This window comes from Ochlerotatus camptorhynchus, unplaced genomic scaffold, assembly GCF_037179485.1.
Source record: "Ochlerotatus camptorhynchus isolate MF236.1 unplaced genomic scaffold, CSIRO-AGI_Acam_v1.1 ptg000392l, whole genome shotgun sequence".
Classification (NCBI taxonomy): Eukaryota; Metazoa; Arthropoda; class Insecta; order Diptera; family Culicidae; genus Ochlerotatus; species Ochlerotatus camptorhynchus.
Window position 1 is genome coordinate 2712108 of NW_027040879.1, and position 25628 is coordinate 2737735.

A 25628-nucleotide genomic window follows, 5' to 3' on the forward strand; every position below is an offset into this window, starting at 1 on the left:
GCGATGGGTCCAATCTAAGATCCATAAGCCAACATTAGAGCCATTTCCCCTATGAAAAGTTTATTTCAATGGCATCATTTGTTTCATCCTTAATAATAAAAGCTATCGGTTTACACAATAAAATGACTTAATTTCCGTCAAACAACTAAGTTAATATATTACCAAACCACTATTTTAAATTGAAAAAAAGTTTTAGACATAGGGGAAATGGCACTAATGTTGGGTCTGATCGTAGTAGGTCGCGCTGAAGAAGTGACGTGTTTGAATTTTGCTCCCGTGTTTAACAAATTGTGAAGTTTCTTGCGAACATGTGTTTTTGTGTATTGGAATGTTTGAATCTGAGAGTGGAACAGTTAGAGCTGATCGGAACGGGGATCGTGAGCCAACATCTGGAGGTTCACCGACAATGCTGCAATGACGGTGCGTTTATTCCGATGCACTTCTTCCCGAGGCCAGAGCAAGGGGAAACTGATGTTGCTATTATCAGGATCAAGGAGATGGAGCTCGATTTGTGAGAACAAGTGATCTTAAGACTCACGAAGAGGCGGGCTAATTACAGATCATACGGGTGAGATCCTTCCTTTTTATTTCATTTGTTTGTATTATAATTCTATTAGTAGGGGTAATGTCTCTTATGTTGGCCTATGGATCTAAGATTGGGCCCATCGTTAAAATCTGCTATTTATCAATTTTAACTAGATGAACGCGTTATTGGGACGTTACTAATCGATATTTTTGGTTGCTATTTAAACTTTACCAAATTATGTCCCAGGGTCAGGTGAGGAGCTCGGCTAGCTTGGTTGCTGCCGCTTTGGCTTACTGAGTAGAAGATCGTGGGTTTACTCCCAAGCACCTCCAAAATAAAACAATTTCTAAGGTCGCATCACCTGCTTAAGCGAATCTTGACCCAACTCCGTAGCATTTATGGGGGTGTCTATATCGTTAAGTAGAGGGTATACCAACAATATCCTTGCTTTTCCCGTAACGTAGAAGCTGGGGCTGGCCGGCACTGGCTATTGTCATGCTTTTCCTGTTCTGAATTCTGAATGGAAAGCTATTTACTCCTAAATAGTTTTCCATAAAAAATTAGAATAAGAACGTTAAAGTAGATACATGACACTTGCCAGATTCTGAGACTTAAACTGGATCGAATTTCTGGATCTAATCTAATCTAATCTAATCTAATCTAATCCAACATCAACACATCCAGTTCTTGAAAGCATCCTGGAAAATGATACATAAACCTACATCATTTTTATTGTCTATTTGATCTATGTTTCACATCGAAGATGCGTCACACTTATCAAAACGGCCAGGCCTACTGTGCAAAATTTAAGGGGCAAGATGATTCAGAAAACATCGGGCCTGTTTAAATCGAAGATCTAAACACCATGCTTCATAATCCAATAAACGGATGAAACGTGGACATCTCGTACCGTCCGTTCCGATTTTGGTAATTATATGATTGGTTGGTCGTTGGAACCATCAAATCTAGAAAGGTTAAGTGATGTTCCATTTTCTTCTGACGGTTGGGGCATGAGCACTAACTCTTGTCCTAGCCTTTTTATGACTTATGGCTATAGCGCCATTACTCGCTTTCTGAAAAGAGAAGAGGGAAAAGAAAAGGAGAAGGACAAAGGGAAAAGGATTATGTGATATCTATGAACATAAACAATATTTTTGATTTGAAATATACAATAAAGAAATGCAGAATGGTCACTACCCGAGTCTTGTCACTATTATCATGTCATTAAAAGTAACAAGCAGTGTTCACTCGGCTGTCAACAAAAGCAGACCACTCTCGATGTGTGCTACGCGATCGTCTGTTTTCTCGGCAGCAACCATTGTGTGGTCCTCCTCATTGTTCTTCATCAGCAGTTCTTTCGGTCGATGCGTCGTCGACTTTGGAAAGCAACCGTTTCGTGATGAGTGTGTGAGTGCTGACCACGTTTTGCGTCCATTGCTGCAATGGACGCGCTCTGACCCTCGTTGGCGTACAACAATTTGCCATACAATGAAACTACTGAAAGCGGCTCCAGTTCTGATGGAGGAGGCTTTTTGGATAGCGGAAGATAAAGTGTTTGTTGTGTTGTACCTTTTGACTATATTTTTAAGATGTATTGTATAGTGACCAAGAATCCTCGGCTCTGTAAAGTTAATTCGGTTGAGCCTTACCAAATAAATTAATAAACAAAAAAAAAAAAAAAAAGTAACAAGGACTAAAATGTGATCCCGTGCCGACGCTGGTGGTGTAGAAGTAAGCGTGACTGCTTTCTCACCCCAATGGGTCTGGGTTCAATCCCAGCCGAGGTCGGTGGGATTTTTCTGAGGCATAAAAATCTCTGGTCACGTCTTCCTTCGGAAGGGAAGTAAAGCCGTTGGTCCCGCCCCATGTATGTGTGTTGAATGGGTGCAATATCCTACGCAGGTGTGAAAGCTGCCTTCCTGCACATTCGATTGCCGTCAATGGATGGCAATCGATGTCCGTCGGTGATTGGCACTAGATTGCGGAACAGAGACCGACTTTAATTAAAAGTAAAAAAAAAAATAAATAAAATGTAATCCTTTGATTTCTGGAAAATCCTGATTCCCTAGTTTGAAGTTGTCGCGACTAGGGTTTGGTGGTAGATCTTATACCAGTAACGAACCACAAAAAGGTGAACTCCCAACGTTACTGCTTTGGAAAGATAAAAATTTACAAAATGGAACGAACTCACCAAGTTTAGCCAATTGAACATGAAGGCTGCTTGACATGTGTTGATGTAGAAGTCCAAATTGTAGACGAAGCTTGACGAAGATCAACATGAACTAGTCCGGTTTATGGTAGTTGCTCGCAATGCCTTCCTTCGATTTGAGAAAAACAAATGTTCGGATGTATGTAGTCGATTTTTGATGTACTTTGGCAAGCGTTTTCGTGGCCAATAGTCAGGTTAAACTCTGCGACTCAACGAATGATGGATCTAATGATGGCATGAATGATCGAACGCCTCATGGAGGTTCTACTTGTCTTCGGAACAGTTTCTCAGCGGGAAATAACAGGGACGTAGGGCAGGGCTTCTTCTGTCTTACTGAACTCACTGAGGAACTAGAAATTGTCTCCTGCCTGGTTATGGCCAGATCAGCAACCGATTATAGATACAAAAAACTCAACGGAAAAAAACAAACGTTAGGTTCGAACACACGCACAGCCTACTCTCTTCTAAACTAATTCGAATTTCTGGATATAAAAATACTAATAGGGCTACGGGATGTGAAGAGAGACAATCCGCAAAACTACCATAAACCGGACTAGTTCATGTTGATCTTCGTCAAGCTTCGTCTATAATTTGGACTTCTACATCAACACATGTCAGGAAGCCTTCAGGTTCAATTGGATAAACTTGGAGTACGTTCCATTTTGTAAATTTTTATCTTTTCAAACCAGTAACGTTGGGAGATCACCTTTTTGTGGTGCGTTGCTGGTATAATATCTACCAGCAAACCCTAGTCGTGACAACTTCAAACTAGGGAATCAGGATTTTCCAGTAATCAAAGGATCACATTTTAGTCCTTGTTACTGTTTATGACTTGATAATAGTGAAAAGACTCGGGTAGTGGCCACCGCGTTATGCATTTCTATATTGTATATTTCAAATCAAATATATTGTTTATGTTCATAGATTTCACATAATCCTTTTCCCTGTGTCCTTCTCCTTTTCCTTTCCCTCTTCTCTTTTCAGAAAGCGAGTGATGACGCTATAGCCATAAGTCATAAAAGGCTAGGACAAAAGTTAGTGCTCATGCCCCAACCTTCAGAAGAAAATGAAGCATCACTTAAAATTTCTAGCTTTGATGCTTCCAACGACCAACCAATCATATAATTACCAAAATCGGAACGTACGATACGAGATGTCCACGTTTCATCCATTTATTGGATTCTGAAGCATCGTGTTTAAATCTTCGTTTGAAACAGACCCGATGTTTTCTGAATCACACAGGCCGTTATGATATGTGTGACGCATCTTCGGTGTGAAACATATATCAAATAGACAAGAAAATGAAGTAGGTATATATATCATTTTCCAGGATGCTTTCAAGAACTGGCTGTGTTGGTTTTAGATTAGATTAGATTAGATTAGGTGAAATGGCTCTAATATTTACCTCTGGATCTAAGATTGAGCTCATCGCTAAAAATCTGCTATTTATCAATTTTATCTACATGAACGCGTCATTGGAACGGTACTAATGGATATTTTTGGTCGCTATTGAAAATTTAGTCCATTGCTGAATTTATGTATGGGTCCAAATTAGGGGCATTTAGGCAATTTTCATGAAGATCGTTTTTTACGGCATTTAGGAGCCACCCTATAGTGTAAGTAAATGTTGGACTAACATACCTTTCCTATCCCTACCAGTTGTAAGGACGTGGCCAGGACAATCCTTAACTGTTGGACAGGGATATGTCTTTATCTTGGAGATAGTAATTATTTTCTACTTACTATCTGTCAAGTAATGGATATCCATCTTGCTCTTAATAGTTTTGAATTCGTACCACCTACGATATTGTGCAACTTGTTCTATGCTAATGCTAATATTTAGGAGCCACCCTATAGTGTCGATTTTGTTCATGATCTAGAGCACTAAAAATGTGTGCGGATATTAAAACAAACCGACAACGACCTAGAAAAATATACCATTATTGTTTCCAACTTTTCAACTTCAACTAAATTTAAATTTCAGAGCCACCCTATAAAATAAATTTTTTAAATAACTTCTCTTGAACGCAAAATATTGATTCCGAAGCATCAAGTTACTTAAATTACTTACAATTTTAAACACAACATTACTTTACGACCGGGTTTTGTATGGATTCGCCCCACTGTGTACCGGTGAGTCATGGGTTTCCTTCAGGTGGGTCGCAGAAATTTAGTCAACTTGGTGTTACATATGTGTTTATAATGCCTGCATGATTTATGTAAATTTAAATTTATGTTTGGATTATCCAAATTGATGCACTATAACCATTGCACAGTGCTCTAGAATGCAGATTTAGGTGGAATGATATGTTTTGAGTCTGAAAATGAAACTTTAGACTAAAAGTCTTTTTTACAAAGTTGATTCTTATAGCTAGGCCCTCATTTTTATGACAATGAATGCTAGGGTGGTTCTTATTATCATTAAAATCAAAAATCTAACTTTTTTGTTTGAGGTATACATTCTTCGGCAAAGTTATAGCTGAGCTAATTTTAAGCAACTTTATGAAAAAAAAAAATTGTCTCTATTAAATTGACCGATTTAGATCTATTTTCTTGAATTGAGTAGGGTGTCTCTAAAAAAAAACAGTTGTTTTGCTCTAGTTTTCTTATTTCAAATTTCTCAGCAAAGAGGTCTTCAAATAACTTTTAGATCTTTAGAAGGCGCAAATTGTTGCTGAACAAAGCTTGTTAATATCTTTCGCCGATCAAAATATAGATAAAAATATGCCCTTTTCAAATGTTATGGGGATGGGGCAAACAAAATAAAGTTTTTTTTACGGCATTTGAAAGGGCGTATGTTATTCTTAATAATATGAAAAAAATGGAGGTATGTTATTTTTTAAACTCGTATAAAATCAATTTGAATTTATTCATATTTTTTACTATATTTGGTTTATTAGAAGAGATACAGAAAATAAATTTTGCTATAAAACATTCGTCTTAAAGAGTTTTAAAATTCTCTAGAAGACGACTTTCATGAAAAATTTTAAATACATATCATTCCACCTAAACATGCAGTCTGAACCACTGTGCATTGGTTTATTGGAAATTTTCAAGCAACTTGATAAATGCATTGATTTTTTTTTTGGTAATTTTAACCTCTAAGTGGAATTATACTTTTTTATATTTTTTCGATTCAATGGGTTATTGGGTCGTAGGAATGGGTTATTTGGGTATTTCTTAAGATTGTTTTTCTGGTTTCAGGGATGTCAGGACAATTTTGGCAGTTTTAAAGACATTTTGGTGTACTGTAAAATCAAAGCTATTTTGGAATGTATTTTCAGTACCGTATGCGTGATAATGTTTGCACCATTGAGCAATGTCAAAATTAAAAAAAAATCAAAAATTTCTTTTTCGAGTTGTTTTTTTTATTTATTCAAAGGGGGATGTGCTTGTCGAGTTTCCATTTGCTGCAATAACGGCCTCCACACGCTTCCGGAATGCACGGCAGGTTCTAATAATGTAGTCTGGATCAATTTCTCTAGAGGTACGGGTCAATGTTTGTCTTAGGCTTGCTGTACTCGGGTGGCGTTAAGAACAGGCCTTGACCTTCATGACGCACCATATTGAGTAATCCAGCGCATAAAGATCGGGGCTGGATGGCGACCACATATCCTTCGCCCAGAACGGAAGATGTTCCTGCAACCACTTCTGGTTGCGGTTCGAGGTGAGGCACGGAGCCCCATCTTGTTGAAATACAACATTTGGCTTCGGACCGTACTGTTCTTTGATCCACGGAAGAACATACTTACTTAAAATCCCGATGTAGTTAGCCTTGTCGCCTTCTGGAATGAACACCGGGTCCATTTTGTTGCCATCGGAAGCCACCAATCTAAACACCATAACGCTAGCAGGATGCTTGGTCAGATACACGTTCTTGTGCTCGTCGGCAACGTCTTTTACCGAAAGAGAACTTATATACCGGCCGGTTCTGGAATTTGATACGGGATCGACGGTAAACATACTCTCTTCGGTGAACAGGAATACCGGATTTTTTCGCTTAAGGAAGTTCAAGATTTTCTTGCATCGTTCGACTCGTAGCTCCCGGATGCGGTTGGTAATCATGTGAGTTTTTTTTCTTAGCCCTCGACTTCGCTCCACAATCTTCCTTTACGATCTCCCGTGTTCCTTTGCCATTGTCCTTATTGAACGCACTGGATTCGCCCGAATCTTCCTTTTGATAGCAGCGATAACCCTCGGAACCCGGACGACCTCGGACGACCTGTGGCCTCGTTCGCGGATAGTTGTCCTTTCTTTTCTCGGTCTAAAACCCTTTTGACGGTCCACCGGGACACTCCCACGGCGATTGAAATGTCTTTTTGCGACATTTGCGCGTGGGACAATTCACGAATACGCTGCCACTTCGTCATGGTGCAACTGTCAAACTAAGTAAATCATTGTCTTTTATACACAGCCTACTACGGTATGAGCTATAGGTTACATGCATGCAAAGAAAACCAAGTCATTGTATTCACAGGTGAAACGGGAACCTTATTTGTACGATGGTACAAACATTATCACGCATTATTATGAGAGTTGTAGTTTTTAAGATTTTTGTAAGATTCGTCATACTGCGTGATGTGAAGTTCAGCGTTTTTAAACCATGTCTTGACCATTTTAGTGTTTTAAAGCCATTTCGGTAATTATAGGCTAGTTTAGAGGTTTTGAGGCCATTTTTAGTGTTTTTACATTTTGATAGTTATGCCGTAGTATTCAAAAATATTTTTGAAGTTTAGTTTTAGTTTTTAAAAAAAAATTCAGACCGTTGGACAAATTTTGCCATTTTAGTCAATTTTTAGTAGTGTTTTAAGGCTCAATTGTCAATCATTCAAGCGTATTAATTTATTTGTTTTTTCACTTTAATGATATTGGCATTATCGGTTATATCATAAATCATGAAAAACTAGTGCAGCTACATCATACATATTTTTCTTAATTTGTTGGGTGTACATTACTGAAATCATGCTGCCCAATAGGAAAAGTTATTTCAATATATAATTCCTTCTTGCTAAGCAAGATTATCAATTCTTCAATTTTGTTTTCTTTATTTAAGAGACTTTCAGTCGCGTGCTGGTCCATCTCTGACAATTCTTCTGTCAATGAATAAAACAAGTTTACTCTACTTTCCCCTGCTTTTCTTACGGAGCAAGCTAAGTAAAATCATTTATTAATATAACCAAACCATACAATGAGATCATCTTATAACGACGTTCCCGTTTACGTTCTATTGGATTATCTTAAATTTATGATAGGATTATGAGGAATCATTCTTGAGATTATTTATAATCCATGTCTTAGTGAGCTTCTCCAATGTTCTATAATTTTCTAAACTTGCTCTTTAATTCTCCAGAAATACTTTGGGAATTCGCTAGTATCCTCCTTAGAGCATTTCGAAAATTCAATTGCTATTCTAAAAAAAAATTATGGATCCTCCAAAATCTCAATTAAGAGTTATCTCATCATCGGAATTTATTGTTATGTTCTTCATCTCCTGTTAGCATTCGATGGAATTTCTATTGGAATTCTTTATAATCTTCTTTTTGAGAATGACACTTGGGAATGACACTCTATAATTCCATTTGATTTATTACAGAATCGCACTTGAGGTTCTTGGTTATCCCTCTTGGAATTCTCTAGAATTCCTCTTTGGTTCTCCAGACTTATTCTGGTGATTCACCGAACGTCTTCTGATGGATTGATTAGTTCGTTGTGGATATTCGGATATCCCTTTTGTAATCCTCCAGAACTATAATGGATATTCATTCACTAAATTATTATTGAAATACTGAACATTCAAAAATAACGCATCGTGATTTTTTTTTGCTTCTCTGTGGAAGATAATCTGTTACTGTTCAATTTTTGCATCAAAATTTTCCAAATTTCTTGCTGCTGCACGATAAAGTGTTCAAGCATAATTTGTCACCCCAGCAGGCCTGGGTTCAATCCCATTCGGCGCTGCCGGGATGTTCATAACACAGGACGGGCATAACATCTCTGATCACGCCTTCCTTTGGAAGGGAAGTAAAGCCGTTGGTCCCCGGATCCCTGGAAAATCCTGGAAAAACCAGGGAAAACATGAAGCAAATTTACTCATCGCTGAGTTTCTGCACTTTTGGCGATTATGAGTGAACTAAACTCAAATTCGGGTCGTTCTCATTCGCCGTGAAGACATAATTTGTGACTTGATTGGCTTTTTCAGCTTGAAGTTCGAATTATTTTAGTAAACTGTTGCTTATTAGACTACCTTTTTACAATCTATTACTTCTTGAAGTACAATGAACTAAATTAGTTAACAAAATTATCATTCACACACACTTGGAAATTACTAATTTTACACGTGACGGAATCCGTCTTTGACATAAAAGATGAGACATGTCATGTAATATTAAGTGCTACGAGACTGAAAAATTCGTTGCTCGACGAAAATTACGTTTAATTTAAAATTGACGCTCGTATTTGTCACTCTCTGAGCACATAAATTTACATTAATTTTTCTAAGTGTGTAGCATAGAATCTGAACTCAAAATGCTGCATGATATTTACATTCTAGAATTAATCATTTTGTTCGACAATTTTCCACAGAGATGGCCCTGTTCCGCTGGTAGGAAGTGATAAAAATCCCCATATAAAAATTCAGAGAAGTGGGAATAATTCGCTTTCGGTGCATATTCAGGTCAAACAAAGTGAACGACAACCTAAAGAAATGAATCAAGGACTTTGTCGTTCAGTTTTTTCCCGGAAATTATTTTTAAACAAGCTACAATTAAATAAAAATGTTTTTTCCCCATACAGTTTTACCTGATTTACTACCAGCTCCCAGAGAGCCTAAAAATTCAAATTTGAGAGAGAAAATCTGCTCTCACGACCTCAATCTCTCAACATGCCATGTATTTTGTTGACACTCGATTTGTGATTTCCCTTTCACAGATTACAAAATAGAGTACCTGACACTACAAAACATGTCTGGTACCTCTATATATGCATTTGCTTTAACATTTGAAGCCCCTCCTTTTTTACATATTCTGCGCAAAAGATACTTTATGCCCCGCCCCATACATAAAATTCGGCGGGAAATTCTGTGAGGGGTAAGCTATTTTGAGTGCAGAATGTGTAAAAAAGGAGGGACTTCGAATAATAATCTAAATGCATATATAGAGGTACCAGACATGTTTTGCACTGCAGTGTCCTCTGTGAACAATTATAGGAAAACAGATTGTGTGTAGTTTCCGATAGATGTCACCGCAAACAACAGCAGTGACATCTGATGGAACATGAATGCAGAAGCTTGACAAAATTATTAATTGGATTAAAAATGCCAAGAAAAACATAAAATGCCATGAAAAAGTACGTTCTACTCCGGTGTGTTTGTACCATTGTCCCCTTCATCCTACCATTCTGTTCATAAGCCCACCGAAAATTTACCATCCTGAGTGATTAATTAATAAATTCTAACACATTATAACGCACATTAAGATAATTGATCATTTTGTCAAGCTTCTGCATACATGTTCCATCAGATGTCACAGCTCTTGTTTGCGGTGATATCTATCGGAAACTAGACAAAATCTGTTTTCTTATAATTGTTCACAGAGGACACTGCAGTGCAAAACATGTCTGGACCTCTATACATGCATTTAGATTATTATTCGAAGTCCCTCCTTTTTTACACATTCTGCACACAAAATAGCTCACCCCTCACAGAATTTCCCGCCGAATTTTATGTATGGGGCGGGGCATAAAGTATCTTTTGCGCAGAATATGTAAAAAAGGAGGGACTTCAAATGATAAAGCAAATGCATACATAGAGATACCAGACATTTTTTGTAGTGTCAGGTACTCTATTTTGTAATCTGTGAAAGGGAAATCACAAATCGAGTGTCAACAAAATACATGGCATGTTGAGAGATTGAGCTCGTGAGAGAGAATTTCTCTCTCAAATTTGAATTTTTTTTAGCTCTCTGGGGACTGGTAGTAAAGCAGGTAAAATTGTATGGGGAAAAATTATTTTTATTTAATTGTCGCTTGTTTAGCATTAATTTCCGGGAAAAAACTGAACGACAAAGCCCCTGACTAATTTCTTTATGTTGTCGTTCACTTTTTTTGACCTGAATATGCACCGAAAGCAAATTATTCCCACTTCTCTCAATTTCTATATGGGGATTTTTATCACTTCCTACCAGCGGAACAGCGCCATCTCTGTGGAAAATATTCGAACAAAATGATTAATTCTCAACAAACTTCCTTTTTTTTATTTCCCCTCAGAAATCAAGGGCAGGTAAGCTGTCCGATTCCATACAATGTTGATGCCGTGGCAGGCACGTCACGATACCTGAACCGGAACACCGGAAGCCCGCTAGCAAAAACCGACGACCCACCCTTTTGGGCATCCCAAGGGATTTACAAAAACGCCCACTCGTGCGACCAGCTTATTGACTCGTCAGATGGTAACAACTTACACGGATGTTTTATTAGCTTTCCACCGTTTATCACCAGCACACCATCATGTCATTCTATTGTTTTTCTTTTCTTTTTCGCCAGAGGAACCCCCGGACGATAGTGCGGACTCATCGAGCAGCTGTAAATCAGTTATAGCGGTCGGTTCGGTGCCCATCGCTCGCACCGACAAGCACGTTGTCCTGAGCACAACGAGCCCAGCAAAACCCACCACATCGACGGTGAAGGCGAAAAACAATCAGCAAGGATCTGCAAATGCTTCCGCTGCCGAGGATACGCTTGATGCAGCAGCCTCCGGCATCGCCGGCAGCAGCTCTCCCGTGAAACTTGAACCCGGTGAGGACTCTCGGGGAGAAATTCACCTAATGCTCAACTACGACCCCAGTTCGGGAATTTTGAATGTCAAGCTCGTTGAGGTAAGAATGAAACCCTTGTTTAGGTTTTACTTGATGAACTAATTATCAAAATAATCATTCAGGCGCAGGACCTGCAACCGCGTGACTTCAGTGGCACCGCGGATCCATATGCAAAGATAAGACTGCTCCCAGATCGCAATAACATGTGGCAAACTAGGATACACAAGAAAACGCTGAATCCAGGTAAGGGGGTGCTCATAAATGGAGAGTTGCATCGTGCTTTTTCCATTTTTCCCGAGCATCCGGTGCATCGATGATGATGGGGGTGTATGAGTACCGAAGCTGTTGACTAAAGCTGGGCAAAATCCCACAAGCTCAATGGAACAAATCAAGGCAGCACAATGGGGTCACCAGTGCACTCGAAAAGCGGAGCCGGAGAGCGGCGTTACACGGCCGATGAGAATAACTTCAAATTGAGTCGAATACGATGGGATATTTACTAAGCTTACGAGTACACTCATAGACTGAGTAAATTTATATCGATGTTCCTCATATTCGAGCTGATTATCGAGAAAAATCGAAACAAGTTTTGCTCACTCACTGAGTAACACCACATTTTGCAATTCTGAGTCGTTTTCGACTCAATATTGAGCTACTCTCAAGGGCCGTGGAGGAAAGCGGTGTATCTAAACCGTGTCTCCAGTTACACTGAAAACGAATCTTACTCATCGAGTGAGTCACGTTTACTCTTTCGTATGGAGACATTTCTCGAATCGAAGGAGTAAAAGGGACTCACAACTGAGTAAAAGTTTAAAGTTTCGTTTACAGTGTGTTCACACAAAAGAAAGCAAATTATCAATTAGGTTTCATTACCTATTTAAATTTGCACAATAAGCGAAAACTCGGCCATTTCGATCAGGATCGGTTCTGTTCGAAAACTTTGTGTAATAACTTTAATGACTTTAACTGAACTGTTTTTTTTTTTTTTTTTCTATTTCTACGGTGTACTGGAAACTTTAGATAACCAATCGATAATCGAAATGTATAGCCAATTTTATGTTTGCGAGATAGAGGTACGTGGGAACCGTGAGAGCTATACATACATAAAACCGGGGCATCATGATGCTGCAGCAAAGTATGATTGAAATCGATGGCAATAAAACTGAAACTATGTTGCGCTGCTTCATGCTTTGGTTGGAGCATGACAATTTAAGAATTTTGTTGCAAATGATATATTTATCCGCTCGTGTGAAAGTGGTACGTTGTGCCACTATGATGCCTTACCCAGAGACACGTTGCTATAGTAGTGTGTTCGCAAATGGATCTTCGCCAATTTTGTTTATCAATATTAAATTTCAATCATAAAATACCTGAATTAACCCACCTATGGTGAAATTTAATAATAACAATTCCATCAAAAGTGGTCATATGAATCCTCCTGATATGATATTATTTAATAGATTATGTGGTTTAAGGTATCGCATGTTGGATTCTGATCCAAGTCAGAGACTGGCCACTTTCCGGGATTTCCCTTAAACATGGCAGGTGTGCTCCTGTGTACTTCAAATGACTACCATTGAACTGGTTCTATAGGATCTTATCCCTGGGCTTTGGCAAAACCTTGTAGTAGCATTCAAAGTGTTTTTATGTTACTTACGTTACGCAAAGTTTGCGATGTTCAGAGTTGGTTAGAAATGCGATCTAACATGAAGCTTTAGTGTGGTAATTTATTAGCTAGAGAATGGTCTTAGAAGAGGGTAGGTAGATAGCTTCGTTAGAGTACGGCAGTATAAAAATTGAATAGAAGCTGAAAATTAGCGAAGGGCCATTAATGCAATGAGGGGCTTTAAGTAGTGATGAAACGTCGCAAGAACTATTTCACAGCTGCAGACAGTATATGAGCAAGTCAAACGCGCACTTTTTTGCCTGTAGATTTGAAGACATTTGGGAAATGGCTCTAATGTTGGCATATGGATTTAAGATTGGGCCCATCGCTAAAAATCTGCTATTTATCAATTTTTTCTAGATGAACGCGTCATTGGGATGAAACTAATGGATATTTTTGATCGCTATTGAAAATTTAGTCGATTGCTGAATTTATGTATGGGCCCAAATTAGGGGCATTTAGGCCGACATTACATCCATTTTTCCTACTTCAAATCTTCTCGTACATCGTACGAGTTAGGCAAAGAAGTGTGCGTTAGACTCGTACTGTCGCATTAATGGCCTCTAGCTAATAAATTATCACACTAAAGCTGCATGTTGGATAGCATTTCCAACCAACTCCTTGTGGTAGCTTAATCAGGCTACCAGGTCTCATGACTGAGCTTGATCTTTACCACATTGGAAAGATGCACACTAATGTTGCTAGATCAGTGTTGATGTGGACCAAACGTGAATTTGAACCCGCTTGTAAAAGCATATCAACAGATTAATCAACCGAACTAAAAACATGAAGTCTGTAAATGTCAATGTTTTATTCAAAATTATTTCAAGAATATCGGGTAAGACCAAACTATTTTTTTTTAACTTATTTTTGCGTAGTAATGCCACTCCGTAGTAATGAACCGCTCCGGTTTATTAAAATGCTTTTAAGCATTCATCCTCAATTTTATGATACAAAGGTTTACCAGTCTAGATATCGAAAATAGGAAGCGGAGGGTCAGCTGAGGAACACATAATCTCAGTCGTCAAGGAGCTCGTCGAAAAGTCTCTTGGCGAATGGGGCGAGCGTAAGAGCTCTATCCCAGGAGACAGTGGTCGAGTGCAGGGGTCTAAACGAAATCTCTACAGAAGAGAAGCTGAGAAGTGCATTGAAAGTGCACTGTGATCTGGGAGAAGTCCCGATGTCAATCCGCATGAGGAAGGCGTATGGCAGTATGCAAAATTACCAAAATTAACGGAATCTTCATATGCAGTTGCTACGTACCCCCTAGATGAACAATGGAGCAGTTACACGAGATGCTGGATAGACTTATCGAAGAGCTGATCGGACGAAAACCGGTAGTCATCAGAGGAGACTTCAATGCTTGGACAGTGGAGTGGGGAAGCAGATGTTTCAATGCAAGAGGGCACAGTCTGCTGGAAGCTCTGGCAAAGCTGGAAGTTAGGCTGTTAGGCACTAGTAGCACTTTTCGCAGGGATGGCTGGGAATCCATTATCGACGTCACTTTCTGCACTCCGTCGCTGGTGGCAAACATGAATTGGAGAGTGTGCGAAGGATATACCCATATCGACCATCAACTTTCGACAAGGATCTTTTCGTTGAGGCACTCCGTATGGACAGGGACCCCACGAATCTAAACGTAAACGGGCTGACAGAAACGTTAGTAAGAGCATGTGACACAACCATGCCGAGAAAACTGGAGCCAAATAATAGACGCCGTCCAGCTTACTGGTGAAACGAAGCACTTAGCCAGAGATGCCAGATCTACGGAAATCTCCGTAGATCTACGGATTTTACAATTTTTTACGGAAATACGGATCCGTAGGCAAAATCTACGGAATTCGGTACAGTTTCTACGGATTTTTTATTCAGTATCCGTCTTCCTTCAGAATCGAATTTTACAATCTAGAGTATAATCTGATTCTGAAGGGAAAGAAGCATAAAGTAATATACCACCGTTTTCTTGCTCACTTATCCGCTTTTTGATAGAATTGGCGTTGACGGCGACTCTGTAGCTTTTATCTCCTATGAAATATCCGGTAAGCAAACGTCAGACTGTGCGTGAAACTCTTCACTCCGGAGAAAGTTCCCATAATATACTGTAAATCTTTGCTGGAAGAGAAAAATTTTCGACGGTGCCGTGTGAAGGCGAATCAAAGTCGTGTCGGTCGACCGTAGTCGACACATTTTCTGTGATAATCGACTGCTTTTGCTTCCGACACTTGCAAAACAAGCTTTCAAGTAACAGTACCAATGTCGATGTGCGGTATAAGAGGTGAGAAGAAAGGAAACTAGTGGACTCTTTCATTCTGACGGTGTTCTTATGCAACAGCAGACGTGACGTCACGTCTGTTGCTGCATAAGAAGACGCGAGAACGAAAGAGTCCACTAGTTTCCTTTCTCCTCACCTCCACGGTGTACACTATAGGAGGTGAGATATTCCGGAAAATGACATTTGCGCGATGACGTCATTGCTATCCATCTCGTAAACAAGCGCGAGAGAAAGCAGTCTATGAGCGAAGTTAGTGTTTTCAATGCAATTTGCTTTATTTTATTGCTTTTATTGTGGATAATATAGTGGCTTGTGTTTTCTTCATTTAGTTAAAATACTGTACGGCTGGTGTTTATGATGCGTGATGTTAGAAATTAAAACGAGAAGCATTCTGAGCTAACGATTTTCTTTCTAGAGAGCAACACGAGGATGCCTTCTCTGGCTTTAATATTTGATTTGATCTGATGAAAGTCATTCAAATTCATTGGCCAAACCCAGGAACCGCTCCTGGTTTCAGCCTTCGTTTCGACCACTCCGTATTCAACAAAATATCTTTCAGCCTTTAATCTTGCTCGGAGAAATGTTCCGAGCAGATTTTCAAATGTTGTTGCGTATTTAAATTTCTACCGCAGGCTTCCAACCACAAAACTTTCAAACTTTCCTCACGCGGAAACCAAAAATACTTTAATTGTATCGAACACAGTTTATTCCCTTCGTAATTACTGCAGTTAATTACAGCACACTTCACCATTTTCAACAAATTAAACTCGCACTGCACGGCATAAAATCTATAGTGTACACCGTGTCGCACTACACAATTCGCGTTGCTACGGTTCGCGCTGTTGAAAGATAGCAATGACGTCATTTGTTTACATCCGAACCAGATGTTTACTGTCGGTAGTAGCCTGCCTTGTTATGTATGCCGTGCTCACCTCTTTTACCGCACATCGCACCAATGTTATACGACAGGCCCTCTCATACGACACTGTCACCGAAGGCCGTAACGAATGTATGTATTTGTGTTTTTCTCATAATAAGAGCTGCTGATGTGTGCTTGTGTGAATTCTGAAAATAGCAAGCAACGATGTCCTAGTTATAACATTTCTGATCAGAAATGGTTTAATTGACACCAAATTGAGGAATTAGAACGAAATCACATGTGTCATATGAAAGGTATTTGATAATTTTCTTTTTGCTCGAATGTTGTTCTAGGAAACTACGGTTAAAACGTGGCTTTCTTATTAGATTAGGACACCACTATACCGCCGCTACGGGATCACAATTGATCAGATCGCCATAGATGGTCTTGAAATCCCTGCAGTGGATCCTCACATTGAGCTGCAAACCATTGCCGTGCATAGTAAGACAGAATTGCTGCTTGGGCAACAGGAAACGCTCCTTTGGAATAAGAACAAATGCCTGGAGATCACACCCGCGCAAAACAGGGTTCATCTGTTATTAATATATGACGAGCACGGCGAAGAGATAGCTTTTCCTGCCATATGTTGACCATCTACGGAAATTCAAGCCAGGGATTCGGATGACATATTTCATGATGGTATCCAGTGAAACTCGTCGTCAAGACAGGCGTGTGGGCAAACCACAACATTCGTTGTACATGACAATGAAAGCTCTACGCCTTAGAGTTTCCGAAGGCTTGCAATGCACTTTTGAGCGAAATCTATCCTTCCTCAAATCAATACCGAATTTAGTACAGTATTGGTAACAAAGGAAGATAAATTTGTTCACCATGATGCGACAATTGGGAAAGCCTACGATGTTCCTCACACTAAGTGCAAATGAGATGAAGTGGCCCCATTTGTTGAATCTCCTACATTGTCAGAAGGACACAATGGCAATGACTTAACAGATCCTATCCAGGAATTGACTGCACTACAAAGAGCAACTCTGGTCAATGATGATCCAGTCACGTTCTGTGTGTACTTCAACAAGCTGGTTGATACGATTGAGTTTTAAGCACCGTGGAAGTCCTCACGCACACATCTTGCTTTGGCTGAACAAGGATCCCCGGGAAGCAATCAGTGAAAGTATACCAAAAACTACAGGTGCAACAGTATCATGGTATTCATGCCCTTTTCAGGGCCACCAAGCTTTTCCGAAAGAGTTAAATTTCTGAACATGTCCCAACTAAAATTCATATCAAAGCTTCTTTTCAGGGCAATCATAGTCATATTAAAGAGTATAAACAGAGAGAACCCTGCTTAAATTCCTATTCCTACACAAAACACAAGTCCTGCTGTAGTTAACAAATAACATTTATTAAATAAGACCACGTAGTCCGACGTCACCATTGCGTACAACCCCAGAGGGCTGTCCCTAGTAGTTTTTCAAAAGTATTTTCATCGATTTATCATGTAACGTAAAATATCACCATAGAACTAAAAAAAAAAATCTCCTTCGGCTAAAAACAATCCGTAGAAATCCGTAGATTTGTATAAGTCTACGGAATTGCATAGAAAACAATCTGGCATCTCTGCTTAGCACCCTCCGCGCTAGTTGTCTCAGAGTCAGAAGAAATGTTCAGAGAGCAGGAACATAAGAAGATAGAGAGGAACGTGTAGGAGTGTTCCGAATGGTGAGGGCCGCACTTAAACGAGAGATAAAGCAGATCTAGTCAAACTGTTTTAAGGAGCTGTGTCAAGACGCTGCTGCCAACCCCTGGGGCGACGCATACCGTCATGATGGCGAAAATCAGAGGTCCAGAAGCTGAAGGTCATCGTGGAAGGACTTTTTCTGAAGCATGACATGAGGGAAATAACGTCGAGGTCCCGGTCCGGATGGAATCTCCAACATGGCTGCAGAAATGCACTTTCCTGATAGGTGGAAGATACAGAAGCTAGTTTTGCTGCCGAAATCAGGAAAACCGCTGGGATCCAGTATAGTATAGGTCTATACCCAAGTAACATTGCAAGCTTTATAGAGGTTTTATAGGATTCTATAGGTCTAAATGATGGTCTACAGAACCCTCATAAAACCAAAATTGTTACTTGGGTATGTCTGTTGGATACACTTTGAAAACTCTTGGAGAAGATCATCCTAAACAGGCTGACGAAATGCACGAAGAATCAGCACGGATTGTCAGAGAAGCAGTTCGGATTCCAGAAAGGGAGATCAACGGTAGATTCAAATTGGACAGTGGTCGAGAGAGTCGAGAAGGCGTGCAAATAGAAGCGGAGAGGAGATCGATATTGTGCTAGCTGGTAGGCCATCGCCAAAGCGCTGTATAAATGAGGGTCCCTGACTAGCTGTGCAGGATCCTGAAGAGTTACTTCCAGCACCTGGTTCTGGTCTACGAGACAGACATGGGACAGAGATCGATTAAGATCACAGCGGGAGTTCCACAAGGCTCCATCCTTGGTCCAACGCTCTGGAACGGGATGTACAACAGCGTCCTAACGCTGCAGCTGCCCAAAGGAGTTGAGATCGTTGGCTTTGCGGACGACGTCGTCTTGACGTTAACAGGCGAGATGCTGGAAGAGATGGAAATGTTAACGACCGAGACGATCGATGATTGGTAACTGGATGCAAGGAGCGAAGCTGCAGATAGTCCATCACAAAACGGAAGTGATATTTATCAGTAACTGTAAAGCGGTGCCTCCCTTAGCTCAGTCGGTAAAGGGGCAGCTACAAAGCAATACCATGCTGGAGGTGACTGGGTTCGATTCTGGGTCCGTTCTAGGAATTTTTCGGGTTGGAAAATTTCTCGACTTCCTTGGGAATTGAGTATGATTGTACTTTGCAAACAATTATACCAATGCTAAAATGGTACAGGCATTGAAAGCTCTCGATTAATAACTGTGGAAGTACATCAAGAACACTAAGTTAAGAGCTTATTGCGTGCTCTTATGCGATAAGCAATAAAGCTTAAAATGCGCAGAAGAAGAAATGTAAAGCGGTGCAGCGTGCAGAAATCACCGTCGGGGAGCACGCCATAGCCTCGAAGCGTGAGTTGCAATACCTGGGAGTGACGATCGATGATCGGCTAAACTTCAACAGCCACATCGAATATGCCTGTGAGAAGGCGTCAACGCGATAACAACAATAGGTGTCTTCTGGCCAGTGTGTCGTCATCGATACTAAGGTATGGAGGTCAAGCCTGGGTTGCAGCACTGGAAACGGAACAGAACCAAAGGAAACTGAGCAGTACGTTCCGGCTCATGCATTATGCGTTATTGCAGGAATGATCCCTATCGGAATGATCGGCGGAGGACAGTGACTGCTACAGGCGGAGAGAAGCCGGACAAGTACGGAAAGTTGTGAGAGCGGAGTCGTTGGCTAAGAGGCAACAGGAGTAGAACGGTAGATGGACACATAGACTAATACCGATTCTTTCAACCTGGGTGAACAGAAAACACGGAGAAGTCAACTTCCACCTAATATAGTTCCTGTCTGGCCACGGCTGCTTCAAGAAATACCCGCATCGGTTCAGGCACTCAGCGTCACCCTTCTGTTCGGAAAAGGCAACGTCGATGAAACGCCGGAGAATGTGGTCTTCGACAGTCCAAGGTTCGGGCAGTGCGAAGGGAGATGTCCGTCCTTAACATGGAGAATGCCGTCGATGAAATGTGTTGAGAGGAGAGCACTTGGAATGCCGTCAACAGAGCAGTCAGTAAATGGGGAGAGGTGCAGCGATCTAGCAACGCATGTGATTCTATACGTTCTAAGAGAATTGGAAGAAGTTTTTTTTTGCATGCCGCTTTGATAACCGTTCGAGACTTTTAAATCAAAGAAGAATACTAAGATGAAACAGTCGGAAGAAAAACTTTCTATTTTAGAGTCTTCTTTCACGGTCCCTTTCATCCAATGAATACCCCCCGTATGCAAGGTAATTTTGTGGTTTTGCTGCCCCCTCGGTAGAGATGAAATTTTGCGCACTTTTTTTTATCAAAACAATTCCACCAAAATCAGAGATGTCCCATTTTTTAATTACTCGATTAACAACTTATCGATTATTTTTTGTTCGCTGTGCTGTCATTTTTCCACCAATGAGAGTGTAGCATATGCTTGAAACGATGGGTGATAATCCTCTGGAGAAGTGAATGCTTATATCAGCATTATATAACCGATTAGTTACAAATATTTTACTTTTCGGTTCGTTAATCGATTAATCGATTATTCGAATGAAAATCGGCTATCACTAGATGAATGTGAAACGTCATTTCAAATTCAAGGCCGTACATAAATAATGATACAATTTGAAAGGGACCAAAGCTAATCACAAATTACGTCCCCAGGGTAACTGAAATGAACACAAGTGCGGACCGGTTGTTTAAATTGCGTATTTGGTATGGTTTATGTATTTCACGAGAATTTATCTGGATGTATGCTTGTGATCAGGCCTGAACATATTCATTGCAGCTAATATACTACTTTTCGAAATTATCACACTATCATTTGTAAATGATCCGTCCAGAATGTCACCAGGCCTTACACTGAAGGCCTAACGTATAGCATAAGAAATTGTACATGAGAAATCAAATAGATTTCATTGGACACAAAACGTTCATGTGATGCAGTGGTACAATTTCAAATTAAGTGATCACATGAAAGTTATGTTAAATCCACATGGATATTTTCCACTGCCCAAGAAACAATCGTCTATTGAAGAAACGACTTCTTGGCCATTTTATTCAACTGCATGCTTAATAGTACTTGTACTATTTTTAATAATAGCTTCTGTTCAGGCTTTGTTCACACAAATCTGGAGAATTTATTCAACCCCCACATTGAACTACTTGGTGTTGTATTAAGGTATGTCGAGAAGCTTTTATTCGACTTATATGAGTTGTAACAGAGTTCATACGATAATTTTTTTGATTACTCAGCGTTTATTAGACATCACTGCTTCCTTAAAACAGTGATGCTCTGTATAACGCTTGATTCTCATGTGAAGTAACGTTTAATTAGACATTATTATACATTTATTGAACGATTATTCAACTGTGGGAAAATTAATCCAAAAATAAGAGGGACGGGGACAGGGAAGGGTGTTTTTCTTAAGTGTTGTTTATCCGTTATTTCTGACGTGGCTCGCACCACACAGAATTAGATAATTTATTAAATACTTATACATGTCGTTGTATGGAGTATGGGATTCGAACCATGTACCTTCCGATCACCAGCCGCTTGCCTTGTCATCTGAGCTATCCTAGAATTCATCATATGGGCAATTAAATAATCAATCAAAGCTTGCATGAAAGTAAATACCTATCAGCACTACCGATCGCAACTCTAGCTCCTTGAAGGCCCTGTGGGAATGATTAATTCATTCATCGTTGTTTTGAATGAGAACAATGTTGCCTCTTCACATCTCCAAGTCGAAAGAAAGGATGCTCGGTTATATTTTAAACTAGATCAATGCATTCATTATCGTGAGTCATGTGATGATTACTACTTTACTTTAACTTTAAATTAATTAGGTGTAGAAAAAGAAATAAAAAAAGGGTTAAGCTTGGGATTGAACTCACGACCTTCTAATTGGAAAGCGGAAACGGTAACCACTACTCTTTGAATTGTTTGTTGGGCGGCTATGTGATTTATTTTATGAGTGTACGTTGCATTTAATTTTCAGGATTCTTGATGATATCAAACTCGAGATTAAACTAGCCAACTGACAAAATATTCAGCGAATCACTTCCTTCCTCGGTGCAGCATGAAAAGACTCGTCAATGATACTTTTCTTAGCCATTTATTACCTTCGTCAAGTATAAGGCCTGGCCGTAGATCGAAACGATATTTATAATTAAGTACAGTAAAATTTCATCTTAAATACTATACGAAAACAATAAAAAACTAATCACAAAATAACTTCCAGTTAAAAAAAAACACAGGAAGACAAAACAAAACAAACATTGAATAACAAATCAATCTCTCCTATTAATAGACTTCTCAGACGTTTGTGAATTGCAGAAGCATTAGTGCAGAACTCTGGGAAAATTAAAAGGTTTTCTTGCACTAAACTTATAATTCACCCTAAGTTCTGCACTAATACTTGTGCATTTCACAAACGTCAGAGAAGTCTATAGCAGGAATGAAGAAGAAGAAGTAGAAGAAGAAGAAGAAGAAAAAGGATCGCATCGGCAGTGCATAAACAAGGGTCATTTGTTTTCACGCAATAAGAATTTAAAATTTAGCAGGGTCCGGCGGTTAAGACATAGAGGTAACTCTAAGACCAGAAGGTCCCGGAGAAACGTGTTCAACTAATGAGTCAAGTCAAGTCAAGTCTAGTCAAGTAATGAGCCAATTTTAAATCGTTAGTTTCCACCGCGATGCACCGGTTGGTTAAACAGTATGTCTGTTGAAAATATTTTATTCTGTTAAGCCCTGCACCATTGTAGCAACAATCAATACGAAACTAACGATTTTAAATTGGCTCACTACTTGACTAGCCTATTGGTCACAAGCAAACGATTAACGTATTCCATTCTAGTCGAAATTTTAGTAGTACGCAATGTTTGTTTTGATTCGCTATGAAAGTTTGACAGATAAAATGAGGGGTTATTGGTTTTTCCTATGTTTCGAGGAGTGAATCGATTAGCTTGGGACCGAAGAGAGTACCAGAGCTGAGCCAAAAAGTTGAGCACATTATTTCGGGTCCTTCTAGTCTTAGAGTTACCTCTATGATTGTAGTAAGCATTGATTTCTTTTTTATATAGGGGGCGAACCCGGCGTAGTGGTTAACATCCATACCTCTCACGCCAAAGTCACGAGTTCAAATCTCACCCCCGGACAAGTCACGAATGACCCAAGAGTGTTAAATTGACTATAATAGAAAAAAAAAAAAAAATAAAAAAAAAATAAAAAAAAAATAAATTTTATATAGGGAAAATGGACGCTTATGTGTCGGCCTAAATGCTCCTAATTTGGGCCCATACATAAATTCAGCAATCGACTAAATTTTCAATAGTGACCAAAAATATCCATTAGTACGGTCCCAATGACGCGTTCATCTAGATAAAATTGATAAATAGTTGATTTTTTGCAATGGGCCCAATCTTAGATCCATAGGCCAACATTAGAGCCATTTCCCCTACATTATTTTAATTATGAACAAATTGATGCCATTGGAGTTTTGTAAGCAATTCCCTCGAAGTACGATCAAAATTGCCTTGAAATTATCCTAAGATTTTTTACGGAATTTCATTTGAATCGTCCTCAAAGTTCTGATATTATTTCCCACGAAAGTCCCGTGTAGTTTTCCTCTTTATTCCCATGGAATTTTTCTCAAAACTCGCAGACATTTAAATCAAAATTCTGATAAACTTTTTCATAAAATTCTCTTTAAGTTCATTTCAAAAACTTCCTGAAATTCTCCTCGCATGATCCATGGCATTCTTCTCAGAAGTTCTGGGTCAGTCCTTTCTTGGAATTCTACTCAGAACTACTATTAATACACACTAAGATTATTTTACAGATTTCTATAAAATTTTACCGAAATCTCAACAGCTGAACGTCCGGTAAACAATTTTACAGTTTTCCTGTAATTATTTACAGATATCTGTGAAAAGTTCACAGATATTTGTGGAAAATTATAGGAAATTTTCTAAACTGTTTACCGAACGTTCAGCTGTTGAGATTTCGGTAAAATTTTACAGATTTCTGTAAAAAATTGTTAGTGTGATCCTCGGAATTCTCCTCAGTGATCTCACCTTCGAATCATGTTTACAGTTGTTAACTTTTTCAAACATTCGTTACAGTGTTCGACGAAGATTTCGTATTCGAAGTCCGACCGGCCACCATAGGCCGTCGCACACTCGAGGTGCTTCTGTTCGACTTTGACGCCTATTCCCGCCACGTGGTCATCGGTGGAGCACAACTTGCGCTGGCGCACGTTGACCTCTCCGATCGGTTGGACGTCTGGCAACCCCTTGGACCCTGCACTGAAACTGTAAGAGTGCCTTCTTTCCTTTCCTCGCCAACTTATTCATTATCTCTTACCGTTGCAGGATATAAAACAAGACCTCGGTGACGTTATGGTTTCCCTGTCATATCTTCCCTCGGTCGAGAAATTGACCGTAGTTATAATCAAAGCTAGGAACCTTCGAATCATTGATGAAACCCGAAGCTCCTCGGACCCCTACGTTAAGGTATCGCTTCACAACTTGGACGGGAAGCGACTCAAAAAACGCAAAACGACCGTAGCGCGGAATACGGTTGCTCCGGTTTACAATGAGGCACTTTCGTTTGACATAGCCAGAGACTCGCTGAAGAATTGCTCCATCGAACTGCAGGTCCTGCACGACAGTCTGCTGGGAAAGAACGAAGTACTCGGCCGGGCTACCATCGGAAGTGGACCGGATGTTAGGCCTGAAGATCGAGCGTTCTTTGACGAACTATTCCGCAATCGGTCGGCCACTGCTCAATGGATAGCACTCTCAGATTGGAAGGCTGCAAAACCAGTAGCGGCAAGCAAATGAAGGGTTTCCCTCGGTGGTGACTTGTATTTTTACTCAGTAGAGCAGATACATTTTTAAGCAAACGTCCAATGTACCTTAATCTATTGCTGATTGTTAACCAGAGGGCAACCGTCAGAAATTTATCGCATTGTTGAATGTTTTAAGCGTTGCTATAAGTATATATATATATATATATATATAGATGTGGCGATTCTTACAAGCATTGAGAGAAGCCCCGCCATGAATTATGTTATGTACACACTTAGTAACGATTTACTGTAGCCTAGACATTCTAAACTTATACACCATCATGATCGTATACTGTAGGCTTGTTTAGTATTCTAAATACGTATCCTTTTACCTCTAGTTGCGTTTCTGACCTGTTATGACACATTTTAAAATATATCTTACATGTCTAAAACCACGATAAAATACACTCACACCAAAGATGGAAAAGGACAGACAAAGGGAAGGGTTTGTAGAGTTCTAGGGTTATAATCTATATAAAAGACAAAAGTAGCTGCTTCTGTGGAACAGGAAGCAGAAGCAGAATATCAAAAATACATATACAAATCAGTATGATAACTCTGAATATTTATTTAGTGTTAATAAAACGCAAATATATACCATAAAGATGGGTATGATTGGAAAATTGTTAAGCTTTGTTTGAGAATCCCTCATCACTAGATAGAACAAAATAAATCTCTGGTCACGTCTTCCTTCGGAAGG

At 39.6% G+C, this 25628-nt stretch overlaps 1 protein-coding gene across 3 annotated transcripts in view; it reads left to right on the plus strand.

The window, feature by feature from the left end:
- Sytalpha (Synaptotagmin alpha) overlaps positions 1-25366 on the plus strand; it is a 148224-nt gene extending 122858 nt beyond the window's left edge. For all 3 annotated transcript variants that reach the window (XM_065233226.1, XM_065233227.1, XM_065233228.1), the window contains 5 exons: positions 10998-11179; positions 11274-11605; positions 11668-11788; positions 24201-24391; positions 24450-25366. In XM_065233226.1, coding sequence (XP_065089298.1) covers positions 10998-11179; positions 11274-11605; positions 11668-11788; positions 24201-24391; positions 24450-24920 — 1297 coding nt within the window. In that variant the 3' untranslated portion in view covers positions 24921-25366. The remainder of the gene's footprint in view (positions 1-10997; positions 11180-11273; positions 11606-11667; positions 11789-24200; positions 24392-24449) is intronic.
- Positions 25367-25628: the final 262 nt, after the last annotated feature.